We start from the raw sequence: 14,398 nt of genomic DNA on the forward strand, positions 1-14,398 counted from the left end.
AAATGTCACCTATTCCTTTTCTCCAGAGATGCTCCAGCATTTTGTGTCTATCCTCGGTATAAACCAACATCTGCAGTGCCTTCCTACATACTATGGGTACTTGTTCATTTGTGAACCAGTCAGGACTATGAAGGTTCAGCTGAGATTTTCACTAACCTGGGACATGGAGTTTATGACAGAAACATAACTACCTCTGTGACAAGGATATCAGTTGAAGCTGATCCATGTGACTTGATTGATGTGATCCATTATCTGTGCCATATCAGTTTAAGCTTATCTATGTGCCTTCATTGGGGTAAACCCTGATCTTTGCCTCTGGCCACAGAGCACCATGTGAACAGCTGGGCAACTACCCTGCAAAATCAGATATAATGGTGTCATGTCAAACCAGAACTGTCTGGATATCTGTAGCAAGGGAAGCAAACTACTACTGCTGATAGATAGTCAGTCACCAGCAGTGAAATGATTTGGAATAAATGACCCAACAAGAAGTCAATTCCATTTTGTTTACAACACAGCGTGGATCCTGGAAATCTACATTAAAAATGAAAAAGGGTGGAGATGCACGGCCGATCACATCTATCTATGGGGAGAGGATATAGTTAATGTTTCAAGCCAAAAGGAGAAACAAAGTGTTGGACTAACTCAGTGGGCCAGGCAGCATCCCTGAAGAACATGGATAGGTAACGTTTCGGATTGGGACCCTGCTTCAGACTGATTCAGGTCAATTACCTTTTATCCAAACCAAATAATACTTACATGTATTTCCATTGGAAATAAAAACTAAAAAAAGTATCAATTTCCTTGTTTTACAATATAGTTAATAAACCAATGATAGACCTTGCATTCTAAACCTTGTGGATCAATTTGAGCTTGGAAGGTACATAATGGGGGATATAACTGAACTTTTCCAGTTAACTGTTCGATTGGTTTGCCCCAAAATCTGTTTCTGGCATGTGGTTATCTTGCAACTGGTTATTGGAACCTCTGCCCAGCATTCATGGACTGTGTGAGACCACCTGCTGAAATTCTTTACTTTTCACACAATCCGGCTTCTCCGCACATTGAGGAGTCTTTAGCATGTAATGGAAAGCCATCCGACGTAGTTTATCACAGGTTAAAACTTCACTATGACGTTCACCGACACAATAACAGACTTCCCTCAAACACTTCACATTGAAGTGTCCTTTATACTCAAATATATAGGGCTATTCATGTAGCCTATTACTAGAAGAGCCACTGACTATATGAACATACAATAAAGCAAGTCATAACAAGCATATAGTCTTCTGAGTTGAAACTTAGGTTTAAAACCCACTCCACAGCATAAAATAAAGTCTGACACTGCTGACTGAGAGTCAGAGAGCCAATATTCACAGGGCAGCTACAGAACCAGAGTTCCAGTACAGAGTATGCTTTGTGTTGGCCTTCAGATCATATGTCAAATGGTGTACCCATTTTTTCTCCAACATCAGGGTTCTACATCTAGCCTCTAATAGACACCCCTTTTCAGCTGATTTATCAATACGAGTATTTCCAGCATTCCCTTTTCTTTTAGATCTCCAGGGACTCTACCCTACATCTCAAGGTTCCAGTGTGTCCTTTTGTTTGTTTGCCCTTTCACCTATTAACCGGACAACATTGAAGCAATTGACCACCTTGTCCCCACTTTCACAACATTGTCTCTGTTCGCTCCCCACCTCTCAGCAAGTTAAAGCAAACTTTTCCTAAAACTCACTTTTCAAGTTCAATCGAAGGATTCTTTAACTTTGTTTCTCTTCCCACAGATGCTGCCTGATCTGTTGAATATTAACAGCAATTGCTGCGCTGTTTCCTTCGACCCATTGCTCTTTGAACAAATGGTCCTGCTGATCACTCTAGCTCCCCACTGTCTCTAGGTTACTATCCAGGTAACCTACACCATCAGATTTCCTGCTGTCCCTTTTTACTTTGCTCATCCCGGAAAGGTCTCTCCCTCTGATGCCAATGTGTGATGCCCTTGTTATTGTTCTTTACGCTGCACAAGAAGGGATTATCCTAAATTTGCCACCTTTATAAAGTGTCGTTTTTCCTGGTCATGAAACTCTTTTGTAAATATCCATTCCTGCCTCTGCTGGTATTTATTCTTTGTACATCTTGGTTTAGTTTATAATTGTCATGTGTACCGAGCTACAGTGAAAAGCTTTTTGTTTGCCTGCTATCCATAAGACATGATTACTATCAAGTGCACAGATAAAGGGTAAAGCATTTAATGCATGATAAAGTCCGGTAAAGATAGTCTATCGTCTCCAATTAGATAAATGGGAGTTCAAGGCCACATTCTAGCTGATGAGAGGAACATTTAGTTGGCCTGATAACAGCTGAAAATAAACTTTCCCTGAAACACTCTCCTCCCACCCTAACCAGTTTCCCTCAATCTTGAGTGTTCATTAGCTTCCCTTACATTGCATCTCTGCTATTCACTGCAACTCTTGCCCGTGGTAGCCATATCATTCATGATGAGACAAAAATATGTATTTTGTTAACTACTTAAATGCATACTGGTAAGTCATATGTAGCAGGAACAATTTAGAGGAAAAGCGCGTTGATATTTGACTGAGGTCAGCTTCTGCTTCAGTTACAAGCTCCCATGGCGACTTGACTGTTAAACAGAACCATCACATTGATTATGGTAAACCACTGGCTTGTCTCTCCCCGCAGCAGCCCAGCGAGACCAGAAGCTTGTGTCAACTGTGGGGGCGCGGCAGGGCCCAGGCGGACCCACGGGAGCTGTGATCATACACGTTTAAGAAATAACTGCAGATGCTGGAAAAATCGAAGGTAGACAAAAAATGCTGGAGAAACTCAGCGGGTGTCAGAAGGGTCTCGACCCGAAACGTCACCTATTCCTTCGCTCCATAGATGCTGCCTCGCCCGCTGTGGTTCTCCAGCATTTGTGATCAGGACACGGTTCAGATCCGGACTGACGAAGCTGATTTACCCACTGCCGCTGCACCGGGGGGGGGGGGCACACGCCGGTAACCAGGCCAAGCAGATCAGAAATAGCCACCGAGATAGTCTGAGGAGTGCGGCGCCGCTGAGAGTAGAAACACAGCTTCGATCCGTGGATAAGGTGACAGGCAACTGCAATGACGTCCCCGAGCCTTTGACACGACACCGCTGCCTCCGACTGGCACCATTACACCAACGTGACGCGCATCGGAACGGCTCTGTTATTCCCTGGTCTGTGGACTGGACCGTTTAATCTTTTATCAAGTGCACTCCGATTATTCTGCCATTAATTTCCATTCTCTCAACGATAGTCTGACCTCTGATTAAAAAAACGTCCCCAATTCTACATGTGGCTCGCGGTTTGAAGCCAAATAGAGAGAAACGCACACAGTCAAGGTGGATGAATACGAGATTAGAGGGATTCCTCACCAAAGGACTGCATTCCTCCAGCATCAGTCCCCCCCCCCCCCCCAAGAAGGGTTTCGACTCGAAACGTCGCCTATTTCCTTCGCCCCATAGATGCTGCCTTACCCGCTGAGTCTCTCCAGCATGTTTGTCTAGCAACGATAATGGAGTTGCAGGGGAGAGATCTGGTGCTTTGTAATAACACCTCAAGTATCAAACAGCAAAGAAACAGCCCCTTCGGACCATCATGTCCAGGTCGACTATCAAGCACCTGTCTACGTTAACCGCAGCCCCCAGCACCCTCTCCCCGGATATGGCACTCCCCCGCCGGGATGGGAATGTGTGGTGACACAGTGCCTCTGCCGCAGGGCAAAGCTAGACCAGTGCTGTTGGCCTTTGGAACGAATGTGCTTCCTTTGAATTGATGGGAACTGACGAAACCCAGATATGAGCTCCAAGCACTATTTCGTTATTACAAGGACAGTCGCCAAGAAATTTAAAATTATATATTTTTTTTAAACACCCTCTAGTAGTTCATTGCTCCAGGCATATTTAATTCTGTTATCAGTGATCTAAATTGGGATGACTCCAAGAAGAGCAACCAGACAACATATTTACCCAAATGCCTCCACAGGTGTTGTCACGCGTGGAGAGTACACTGGTGTGGTATGGTGAGCAGAGGTATGTTGTTCACACAAAGCATCCCTTGGGTTTCTCTGGGAACAAGATCACCAGCCATAAGTAGCCTCAGGTTTTGCTCCTAGTAATGTCAGGACATTGAATCAGTTATGTTTCCTATTTCTTATAGAAGAGGGTAAGGTACAGATTTACACACCTAATCAACCCCACAAATTATCAGTCTCAGAGGATGCTTCATATTATTATTGGATTTGCTGGTGTGCCGAATATAGAAGAGGAGGATGAAGGTGGGTCAGCTTATACCTGCAGTAGAAACGAAAATGCTGGAAACACTCAGCAAGTCAAGCAGCATCCGTGGAAAGCAAATCAGAGTTAGTCTTTCAGGTTGAAGACCATTCATCACAGCTGGAAGCTTCAGTTTTTAAATTCTGGGTTTACAATTGAGGTGTGCACTTGTCTACACTCTGAGAATCACCATAGGCTGAAATCCAAGAGTGTAAATCATATGTAGATCTGAAACCCACTAGAGTTAGTCCCTTCAGAGAGCAGGGTCATATGGCCTAAGATGGCACCCTGCATTGTAACCAGTGACCAATTATTGCAGGTTCCAAGCTCTTGGGTCTCATAGTAACCTTTATCATGCCAGGCATCATCCCTTGTTGGACACATCAGCATGGCCGCAGCTTTCTCACAGGTAGGCTAGCTGAAGGAGTGCAGGGGACTTGTAACTCACTCAAAGCTGACACAGTGGGCAGATGGTTTGAATGCATGTTTTACTTAAGGTCAGTATGGATGCATGTGAAGAAGGATGAAGGAGGAAGAGGAGGGCATCCAATTCAATGCACACACCAGCAGAATACACACAGGCTCCTAAATTCATCCACCAGATCAGAGATATTTCAGAAATGTGTACACTAACCCTGCCAAGGAATCCAGCTGTACCATCACGGGATTTGACAGCCACTGATAAGATCTGCTGATGAAATTGCTCAGTTTGTATTGAGTGTAGGGGAATGTGGAGAAACTTGACAACCAGAATACAAGTTCCACAAAAGGGTTAACATTGTTTGGAGATGCAAGAGTCTACATGTGCTGGAATCTTGAGCAAAACACAAGGTGCTGGTGGAAGCCAGTGGGCCAATTCCCTCCCCAGAAGCTGCCCGACTGACATACTGAGTTCCACCAACATTTTTGTTGAAACTATACTTCATTTCTGATATCAGATCTTTATGACAGGATTTTTTTGCCACAGAAGGCTGTGGAGGCCAAGTCAGTGGATGTTTTAAGTTGCAGAGAGAGTGAAGCAGGGGTGGATCAGACCAAGTGAGGATCTGTTACAAGGTGAGGTCAGGGCTGCTGAGATGATCCCAATGTTTTTACAGAGCCATCTGATTAATGAATTGAGTGAAGTAAGATGCGAGAAAAGGGGGGGGTATGTCAAAACTGTGAAATAGGTGACTACAGTCGACAGTGGCAATAATTTGGGTTGTCGTAGGTTCTCGTAGGTGCTGTCGCCAGGTGACATAGGTTGTCGCCTAAAAAAATCGCCTAAGTGGGACAGGCCCACAACTCCAGCTTTTTGTGTCTATCTCCGCTGGAAATGTTTAGCAGGTCAGGCAGTGTCTATGGAGAGAGAAAAACTACAAGTGCATTCATTCTAATACTTGTAACACAAAATAGTGGACAAACCTTGGATCATGGATAGAGACTATCCCAATTTGTTAATGCTGCTTGACTTTCATTAATTATTAGCAACAAGCTTGGTAATAAAAGTGGCATCACTGGCTGGCTGCCCATTGCAATTGGACATGGGCTAATCTGGACTGGGCTTCACCACTCACTCACAACATCAGCTTGACCCTTTCAAGTCAACAGATGGATGGATTCATCAGAAGCAAATAAAAAGGAAATGGACAGAGAGGGAGTTCGAAATATATTGTCCACATACATATACTGGAGATTGAATTGATAGTCAATGTCATGGGGTGATGGATAGAGATATGTCTTTACAGAGAACACGGGCTAGAGAAAGAGAGGGAGCAGAAATAAAGTCAGGAAAAAGGAATGTCGAGGAAGATAATACAAGCCCAGACACTAACATGTATTGATTTGTTTCCAGCTGCTTCTTCCCCCACTGGATCACTAAAATGTCACCTGGGACCAATTAATCAAAGTCCCAAGCTCTAAGAAACTATTAGGTTGCTCTCACAGTAATCATTGCCATATCAGGCGGCGCTCTCTTTTTGGCACAGGTCTGCCAGAGGCAGGTGCAGTGTGACGCTAAGCTGAGCATGGACAACAGAATCCAGGTCCCCTCATCACTTAGGAAATCAGACCAGGTTCAATCATTTGTTACTGCCTACAAGATCTGCAGCAACAGCAGCAAGAGCTAAACACAGATAAAGGTATCCCGTCAGTCCACATTGGGGAAGTATACATCTATCTACCAGATGCACAGACTGGCTTCATTTCTGAAAGCCACTTTCTCTCAGAATTCCCACTTGCCACCTCCTCCTCTTCTGGAGGTGGATGACGGATGATTTTCCACTGTCTTCATTGACAAGCCAACGCAGACAAAGGTGGCCGGGTTAATTATATAAGGAAAGTGCAATTGATTATGTTAAGTCAGCCGCTTGCTTCAGTGCACTGGCACTGGATATAGCACCTCGAGGGGGGGAGGGGGAGACATGTAGAAATAACTACCATTTCAAAGGGTGGTTAGATAGTGGATACATGTTTGAATTGGAAAAAACAAAACAATATCGTAGCAAGGAAGTGGAACCAGAGAACAAACAGGCATAACGGGACTAAGACCAACCTACGAGGTTACGAGGTTTTAATGTAATCCATCCCGCCTCAGAAAATGGATGCAATGGTGCTTAGAATTTCTGAAATGTCGACCAGCATTTCATAGTTCCCCAGGATAGAAATTGTGTTCAGCGCCAACTGACAGCTTCTACCTGGGGTCAGGTGTCCGTGAACTTCACCTGCCTTCCCCAAGCACCTACGACCCCACGTCTCTTTAGGGAGGCGTGACTGGGAATGGGGGGAAAACACGAGTTAAGATGAAAAGGCTCCCACACTATCACCTCCGGGTACTGACATTATCGCCGGACGTACTTTCATCCCGCAGCCGGCACCCTTCCACACTGCCCGCTATCCAGAACTCCCTTACCTTCGCCTGGTTGATGAGGAGTCCGACGAAGGTGGAGACGAGCATGGAGCCGGAGACGCTGGGACTCTTCCTGCGGATCTCCTTGCTGAAGAGGCTGAGGACCGGCTCCTCGGGCATGGTCACCGTGTAAGACTGCCGCATGCTGGGCATGACCACGACCGAATGCCGCTGCACAGGAATCGCCACCCCCGTCCTGAATCCTGGCGTCTCTCAACACTCCCCCCTGAGGTGGTTCCGAAGAGCGAGCAGCAGCCGCCCGGATCCAAGGTTATATCCAGCCGGCCTCCCACGTCAGGTGCCGATGTAGCCAGTGTGCGAGGGAGGGAGGTGGAGTTTGGCTCCAGTCCATCTGCTCTGCATGCACGCCTGGCCCCGGCGCTGCCTCTCGGAATTCAATATGATAAATCAAATACCCCAACAGCACGCAACACCGCCGAATTATTCCAGTAAACACTGCAACACCGAGAACTGAATAAAATATATTGCTTCAATTCTGTCAGGACGAGTTTAGTGACGCATGTTGCCTATACAAATTGTTGCCCGCCTCACCAATCATATCCCTCACTCCAATCGCCAGCCTTGACCGTGACCATTCACCCCAACAAGGCTCTGGCTTTACCCCTCATTCTGCACTAAACCTCCAATGTCAAACACAACACCAACAACCAATCTCACCATCAACAGTGACATTGCCATGGGGGCCACTAATTATAAGTTTGAAGAAGGGTCTGACCCGAAGCGTCTCCTATTCCTTTTCTCCAGGGATGCTGCCTGGCCCGCCGAGTTACTCCAGCATTTTGTGTCTAACTTCAGGGTAAACCAGCATCTGCGGTTCCTGCCTACACTAATTCTACTCAATGGATGTCACGACACATTGTGACCAGATGAATATTGCGGTACTAAAACGAGGCCAATCCTAATTCCAATAACTAGTGGGATCTTCCCGAATGCGGCCGATGGTCCAGTCGTATAGCACAGAAACAGGCCCTGAATAGGCTTATCATGTCGCTGCCGACCATTATACCCTATTATACCAATCCCATGTTTTGGTATTTAGATAAATGCCCTACTATTTAAGAATAAGGGGTAGGCCATTTAGGAGTGAGACGAGGAAAAACATTTTCACGCAGAGAGTTGTGAATCTGTGGAAATCTCTGCCACAGAAGACTGTGGGGGCCAATTCACTGGATGTTATCATGAGAGTTAGATACAGCTCTTAGGGTTAATGGAATCAAAGGATATGGGGAGAAAGCAGGAACAGGGTACTGATTTTGGATAATCAGCCATGATCACATTGAATGGCGGTGCTGGCACGAAGGGCCAAATGGCCTACTCCTGCACCTATTTTTGCTATGAAGTGGCGATTCAAATGCCAGTCCAGAAATTCAAATTAAAAGTTGTGCAACGTAAAAGTCAACTCTATTTCCCTCCCCTGCATTTTTGGTTTTATGTCAGCATGTGCAACGTTTATATTTGGTTCTAAATGTTTCACCATTCAGATTGCCGTTCCGGCAGTTCCACATATCTCTGGGATATCACAGATGCTGCCACATTTGTTACAAAATTACAAAATTCTTAAGGGGTTGGACAGGCTAGATGCAGGAAGATTGTTCCCGATGTTGGGGAAGTCCAGAACAAGGGGTCACAGTTTAAGGATAAGGGGTAAATCTTTTAGGACCGAGATGAGAAAATCATTTTTCACACAGAGAGTGGTGAATCTCTGGAATTCTCTGCCACAGAAGGTAGTTGAGGCCAGTTCATTGGCTATATTTAAGAGGGAGTTAGATGTGGCCCTTGTGGCTAAAGGGATCAGGGGGTATGGAGAGAAGGCAGGTACAGGATATTGAGTTGGATGATCAGCCATGATCATATTGAATGGCGGTGCAGGCTCGAAGTGTCGAATGGCCTACTCCTGCATCTATTTTCTATGTTTCTATGTCACTGCCCACCTTTGCTGAGTATCTGGCAGAGTTCAACGCTGGGTCCCATGCATGTTGGGGTTCCTCAGCACCAAGTCGGACCTTATAATGGAAACCAAAAACAACTGCAGATGTTACAAATACAAAATAAACCAGAAAATGCTGCAAATATGCAAGTCAGGCAGCATCTGTGGATACAGAAACAGAGTTAACATTTCAGGTGGAATGATGCTAAATGCTGGAGTACTTCAGCGGGTCAGGCAGCATTCCTAAAGAATATGGACAGTTAACATTTCAGGTTTTCAGCCTTTTCAGACTCGAAACGTCCCTATCCTGACCCAAAACATCACCTATCCATGTTTTCCAGGGATGCTGCCGAAACCACTGAGTTACTCTAGCACTTTGTGTCTTTCGTTGGTAAACCAGCATACGCAGTTCCTTATTTTTACTTAATAATTCGGGTGGATGTTTTTGCTCGGAAAATTTTGAAATCAGGACAGATTTACGCTGTGGATAAGGCGGACGGGTGGAGAGAACAAATGAAATGCCTGTGAGTAATGGAACAACAAAAGTGTGATGGTGCACACAGCGAGCACAGTGAAGGTTTGTTCATTGCAGCTGTTCTATCCGTAGGAAATGCAAATAGATGAATGTAAACACAGAAACACTGTGGGAACAGTGAAAGACAAAATACCACTGTTGCTGGCTATCGGGAAATAAGGTGCTGGAGATACCCAGCAGGATGGGTAGCACACCTCAAACAAGAAGAATGGACTTAATACTGCAGGTGGATGACCTTCAACAGAGCTAACAGTAGTAGTATAAACATGACAGGTTGGATGAAGGGATGTGGTTTCCCACATTATGTTGGATTTTGCTGGGCAGAAGTGCAGACAGAACGGGATAGGGAATTAAAGTGAAAGGCAACTGGAAGCTCAAGGTCACCCCTGCAGACTTCAAGGTATCTGCAAGACCATCATCCAATCTGTGTTTGGTTTCTTTAGCGCAGAGGAATCACCATTGTGAGCACACAGTTCAATACTCTAAAGTGAAGGAAGTACAAATGAATCATTGCACCACTTGAAAGAACCATTCAGATGCCCAAATGGTGGGAAAGGGCTAAAAAGGCAAGTTGTACATTTTCCACATTTCCTGCAGTTGCACGAGAAGAGGAAGGGGAGTGCGGTGGCGATGGAAAGGTGAACCAGGGATTCAAGGTAGGAATGATACCTGTAAAATGCCGATAGTGGAGGGGAAAAATGTGTCTGGTGATGGCACTGCCGTGAAGGTGATAGAAATTATGTAGATTACCGGAATAAAACACTACTTTCCTCCTTCATTTCCACCCCACATGTTTAAATTATAACTTTTCCTAGATCCGAAGGTAGGTCACTGTCCTGAACCATAAACTGTTTCTTTCTTCACGGACGCTGCCTGACATGGTGAGCATTTCCAGTGTTTTTAAGCACTTATTTCAGGCATGATGTAGGACGGGAGACGAATCATTTCAAGCAGAAGATTTGCCTATGAAATAAGCTTTCCCCCCCCCCCCCAATTCTGTTATTTCAGTTTAGGTTTCAAGTGGTTTCTAAATGGTTTAGTAGATTAGTAAAACATGTTAATTTTAATATCTTTTAACTTATTTACATCAAATTTAATGGTTTAGAAATGTTTCTGAATATCAGACACTTAAACTGAGAAAGCCTCCTAGTCTTGACCAAAGTCAAAGCTGTGTCCCCAACTTTGCCTTCTCTCCTAGCTTATTCCAGGTAATAACCAGCAACTTCGGTTTGCTCTCTGGAATGAGGGCTTGCAGGCAGTGACTGTGTCGGCAGGCTGGGTCCAGGTAGAGCCAACCGAATAGGTTACGGGACAATATCATGGGCTGGAATTCAAGCAACAAGGTCATTCTATGAAATACAAAGGAAGACGTTCATTTATTGGTGCCTCTCACAAGCTTATCAAATCTCAAAGCAGTTTGCAACCAGTGAAATGGATTCAAACTTGCCAGCTAATTCTTGTACAGCAGGATCCCATGACTAGCTTGGGGGCTACATGCTGACCCAGGTATTAGGGGAAGCTCTCTTCCCCTTTATGGAATATAGCTCATGCAATCCTTAATATGCAATGTAGAAAGCAGTCCGCATCTCAGTTTAATGTCTCATCCATAAATAAAGCCACACCCGATAGTACAGCATTCTCTTCATTCTACAGAATGAGATGCAGACTAGATAACAAGATTAGCGATAGTATTTCGATCAGGATTTGAATTTACAATATGCAGACATGGAAAATAGTTGTTTTTAAAAATTACAGCACAGACAGTAAATACCAAAAAGATGAAGATCAGTACCATATAAACAGTAAGAAAAATCTGGAATAGCTTAGCATGTTCGGCACTTAGTTCCCTGCGTTTTAAGGAGTGAGTTCTGGTAGCTGGAACTTAAAAGACAGAGCTGGCCATTTTCACAGATACTGCCTGATCATTTCTGCATGATCTGTTGTCAGTTAACAATTTCTAACATCTGCAGTATGGAGTTTTATTTGTGCACAGCACGGCCATGGTTGAGCCGCAAGAAATGCTACTTCGCCTCCAGACTCTACCAACAAATGGCCTCACACTGAAGCACCAGGTTTGGATCTTCTGTTCAGATACTAGTTCCATTGGGGAGCAAACCTAGGCTGTTGCCAATGAGTTTGTGGAACAGAGTCAAGAGTCAACTGCACTGGGATCAATGAAATTTCAACTTGCTGCAGTCTTCCAGGCACAATAAATCCAACAACACAATAAATAATTATATAATAAGTTATCAGCTATCCCAGATAAACCAGACTATGATATAGTGGCAGCCAAAGTACATAGAGCAACCTTGAGTGGTGCAAAAGTCCATAGCTGTCAGTGCTGAGATAAGGTTGTGTTTAAGTGGTGCAGGATGGTTCGAGAGCTGAATGGTTGATTAGAAGAAATTGTTATTTAACCTGGAAGTAAAGGTTCTCGGCTCCTATACCTTCTCCCCAATGGTAGTAGTGAGATAAGAGTGTGGCCAAGGTGGTGTGAGTCTTTGATGATATTAGCACTTCCTGTAGATTCCTTTGATGGCGGGGAGGTAAATATCTGCGATGTGCTGATCAATATGTACTACTTTCTGCAGCCTCCTTTCTTGAGCATTCAAAATACCAAACGAGGGTGTGATGGTTGGTTTTCCACTGCACATCTGTAGAAGTCTGCTGGAGTATTCAGCAACATGCCACATTTCTACCAAACTCTGAGTAAGCAGAGGCGTTGGTGATTTTTCTTTGTAATTTAATCGATGTACTGGGCTCAGAACAACTAATCACAGATGGATATGCCCAGGAACTTAAAGAATTTGACACTCTCCCCTGCCATTCCACCGATGACATGATACCTCAGCTATCCTTTCCTGAAGTAAACAATCAGATCCTTGTTCTTGCTAGATTGTCGTTCCAACACCACTCAACCAGATTATTGATCACCTGTAATCTAATTTAACCCACATTGCCCACTATTTGTTCAATGACGGTGATATTGTCAGCGAATTTAAAGAGGACGATTCTTGCCCTGAGTAGCAACCTATAATTGCTGCAATTGTTCATGTGTGCATGTCCCATAAAGAGAAGATCAGAGTCAACTGCAATGCCCCCTTGTGTGAAACAATGCATTGATACTTGGCATTTGAGTTTGACTACCAAGAAAGGCTTTAGGTTAGACAGTGGGTCAATTGATTTCCAGGGACAGGGAAAATCAGTGGCAAAAGAGACTGAATTATTAAACAGCAAAATAATGACTGGGATAATGGAAATAATGCTGATATTACAAATTCGACATTTAAAATTAGTCTATTTTTAAATGGAACCACATGTAATCACCCAAAATTGTCTCCTTACGCAATCAAAATTAATAATCCCTTTCTCATTACTGCTCTGATAAGTCTGACTGTCAATCATCAAAACTGTGTATGATTGGCTGGCGTTGTCTGGTTGGCCTGTTGGTGGGGGGGGGGGGAGGGGGGGCGGAAGAACTAGCAATTTAAACGAATTACCGCAAGATGCACAGGAGGAAACCATTTTGTCCATCTTGTGCGGCCATGTAAATCTATGTAAAATGCACCCAGAGATTCTTTGCTCCTTTACCCAATTTAGAGTGTGACAGTTTTGAGTGGCTAAATTACCTACTCGTGTTTCTCCAGTCAAAGAGAATTTGTAAAAATAACAGAAAGTGCTGGAAATTCTCACAGGTCAATAAACAACTGTGAAACAATATGAAAAATTAACACTTCAAGTCATGACGTTAATGAAGAACTGGAAAATATTGGATCTAAAACAAATTTCATGATAAAGAAAAAAGGCAGAGAAGGGGAAAGAACAAGAGGAATGGTCTGTGTGGGAGGGGAAGGCGGAGTATTCTTGTAGAAACAAGGAACTGCAGATGTTGATTAATAGGAGTAAAAGGACATTAAATGCCGGAGTAACTCAGTAAGTCGGGTAGCATCTCTGGAGAACATGTACAACGTGTCGGAAGAAGGGTCTGACCCAAAACATCACCTACCCATGTTCTCCAGAGATGCTACCTGACCTGCTGAGTTATTGCAGGACTTTGTGTCCTTCTTGGAGTTATTTTGCAACTAAGTTCTTGCAGATAGTTGCAGTGTGACTCGTCAAATGATTGCCTGTTTAATGATTTGTGCTGTTTCTCAATCTCTGAAGATGAAGGTGGCAGTGGCAGTTGATCTCTGGCAAGGTTGGGACACATTTCATATAAGCAGCTGAACCTTCCTTGTGCTTCAACCGAGTGACTTCCCTTCACGTAAGTTTGACAATGTGAGATATGATGCACAAACCTCGATCCATCCAAACTTAACATTCACAAACCAATAAGGAGTTGGTTTACCTGATTTACCATCTGATTTACCCATAGGTTTGAAGCGATGATACCACCTGTGCCATCCTAAAATGCACTTGAACAGATTCACAAGGACAAAAGCTGGAACCTAGAAATTATTTTGCTTGCCAATTTTGCCTTATTACCCACCATGCTTTCTAAAGCAGCTCAAAGACATCTTGTAATTAAACAAATAAGTTGGATTCAAGAATTTGAATTACATTTTCAAAATCAGCAGACAACACTAAACGGGAGTCTAATTGATAGAAAGATTCATTGCAGCAAAATATAGTAAGACTAATCTACTTACAGAATTCATTTTGTTGGAGATTTAATTTCAATATAGGCAAGTTAAGAGATGGAAAAGAA

At 43.9% G+C, this 14,398-nt stretch overlaps 1 protein-coding gene across 6 annotated transcripts in view; it reads right to left on the reverse strand.

Annotated features, from left to right (window-relative positions):
* Nucleotides 1-14,398, reverse strand: part of usp2 (ubiquitin specific peptidase 2) — a 115,373-nt gene that overhangs the window by 20,141 nt on the left and 80,834 nt on the right. The window contains exon 1 of one of the 6 annotated variants that reach the window (XM_033049981.1): nucleotides 7,211-7,465. The exons of the other annotated variants lie outside the window; for them this stretch is intronic. Within the exon in view, the coding sequence (XP_032905872.1) occupies nucleotides 7,211-7,360 (150 nt within the window). The 5' untranslated portion in view covers nucleotides 7,361-7,465. Of the gene's footprint in view, nucleotides 1-7,210; nucleotides 7,466-14,398 lie in introns of those variants that run through there. 6 annotated transcript variants of the gene reach the window in all.

This window comes from Amblyraja radiata, chromosome 33 (assembly GCF_010909765.2).
Source record: "Amblyraja radiata isolate CabotCenter1 chromosome 33, sAmbRad1.1.pri, whole genome shotgun sequence".
Lineage (NCBI taxonomy): Eukaryota > Metazoa > Chordata > Chondrichthyes > Rajiformes > Rajidae > Amblyraja > Amblyraja radiata.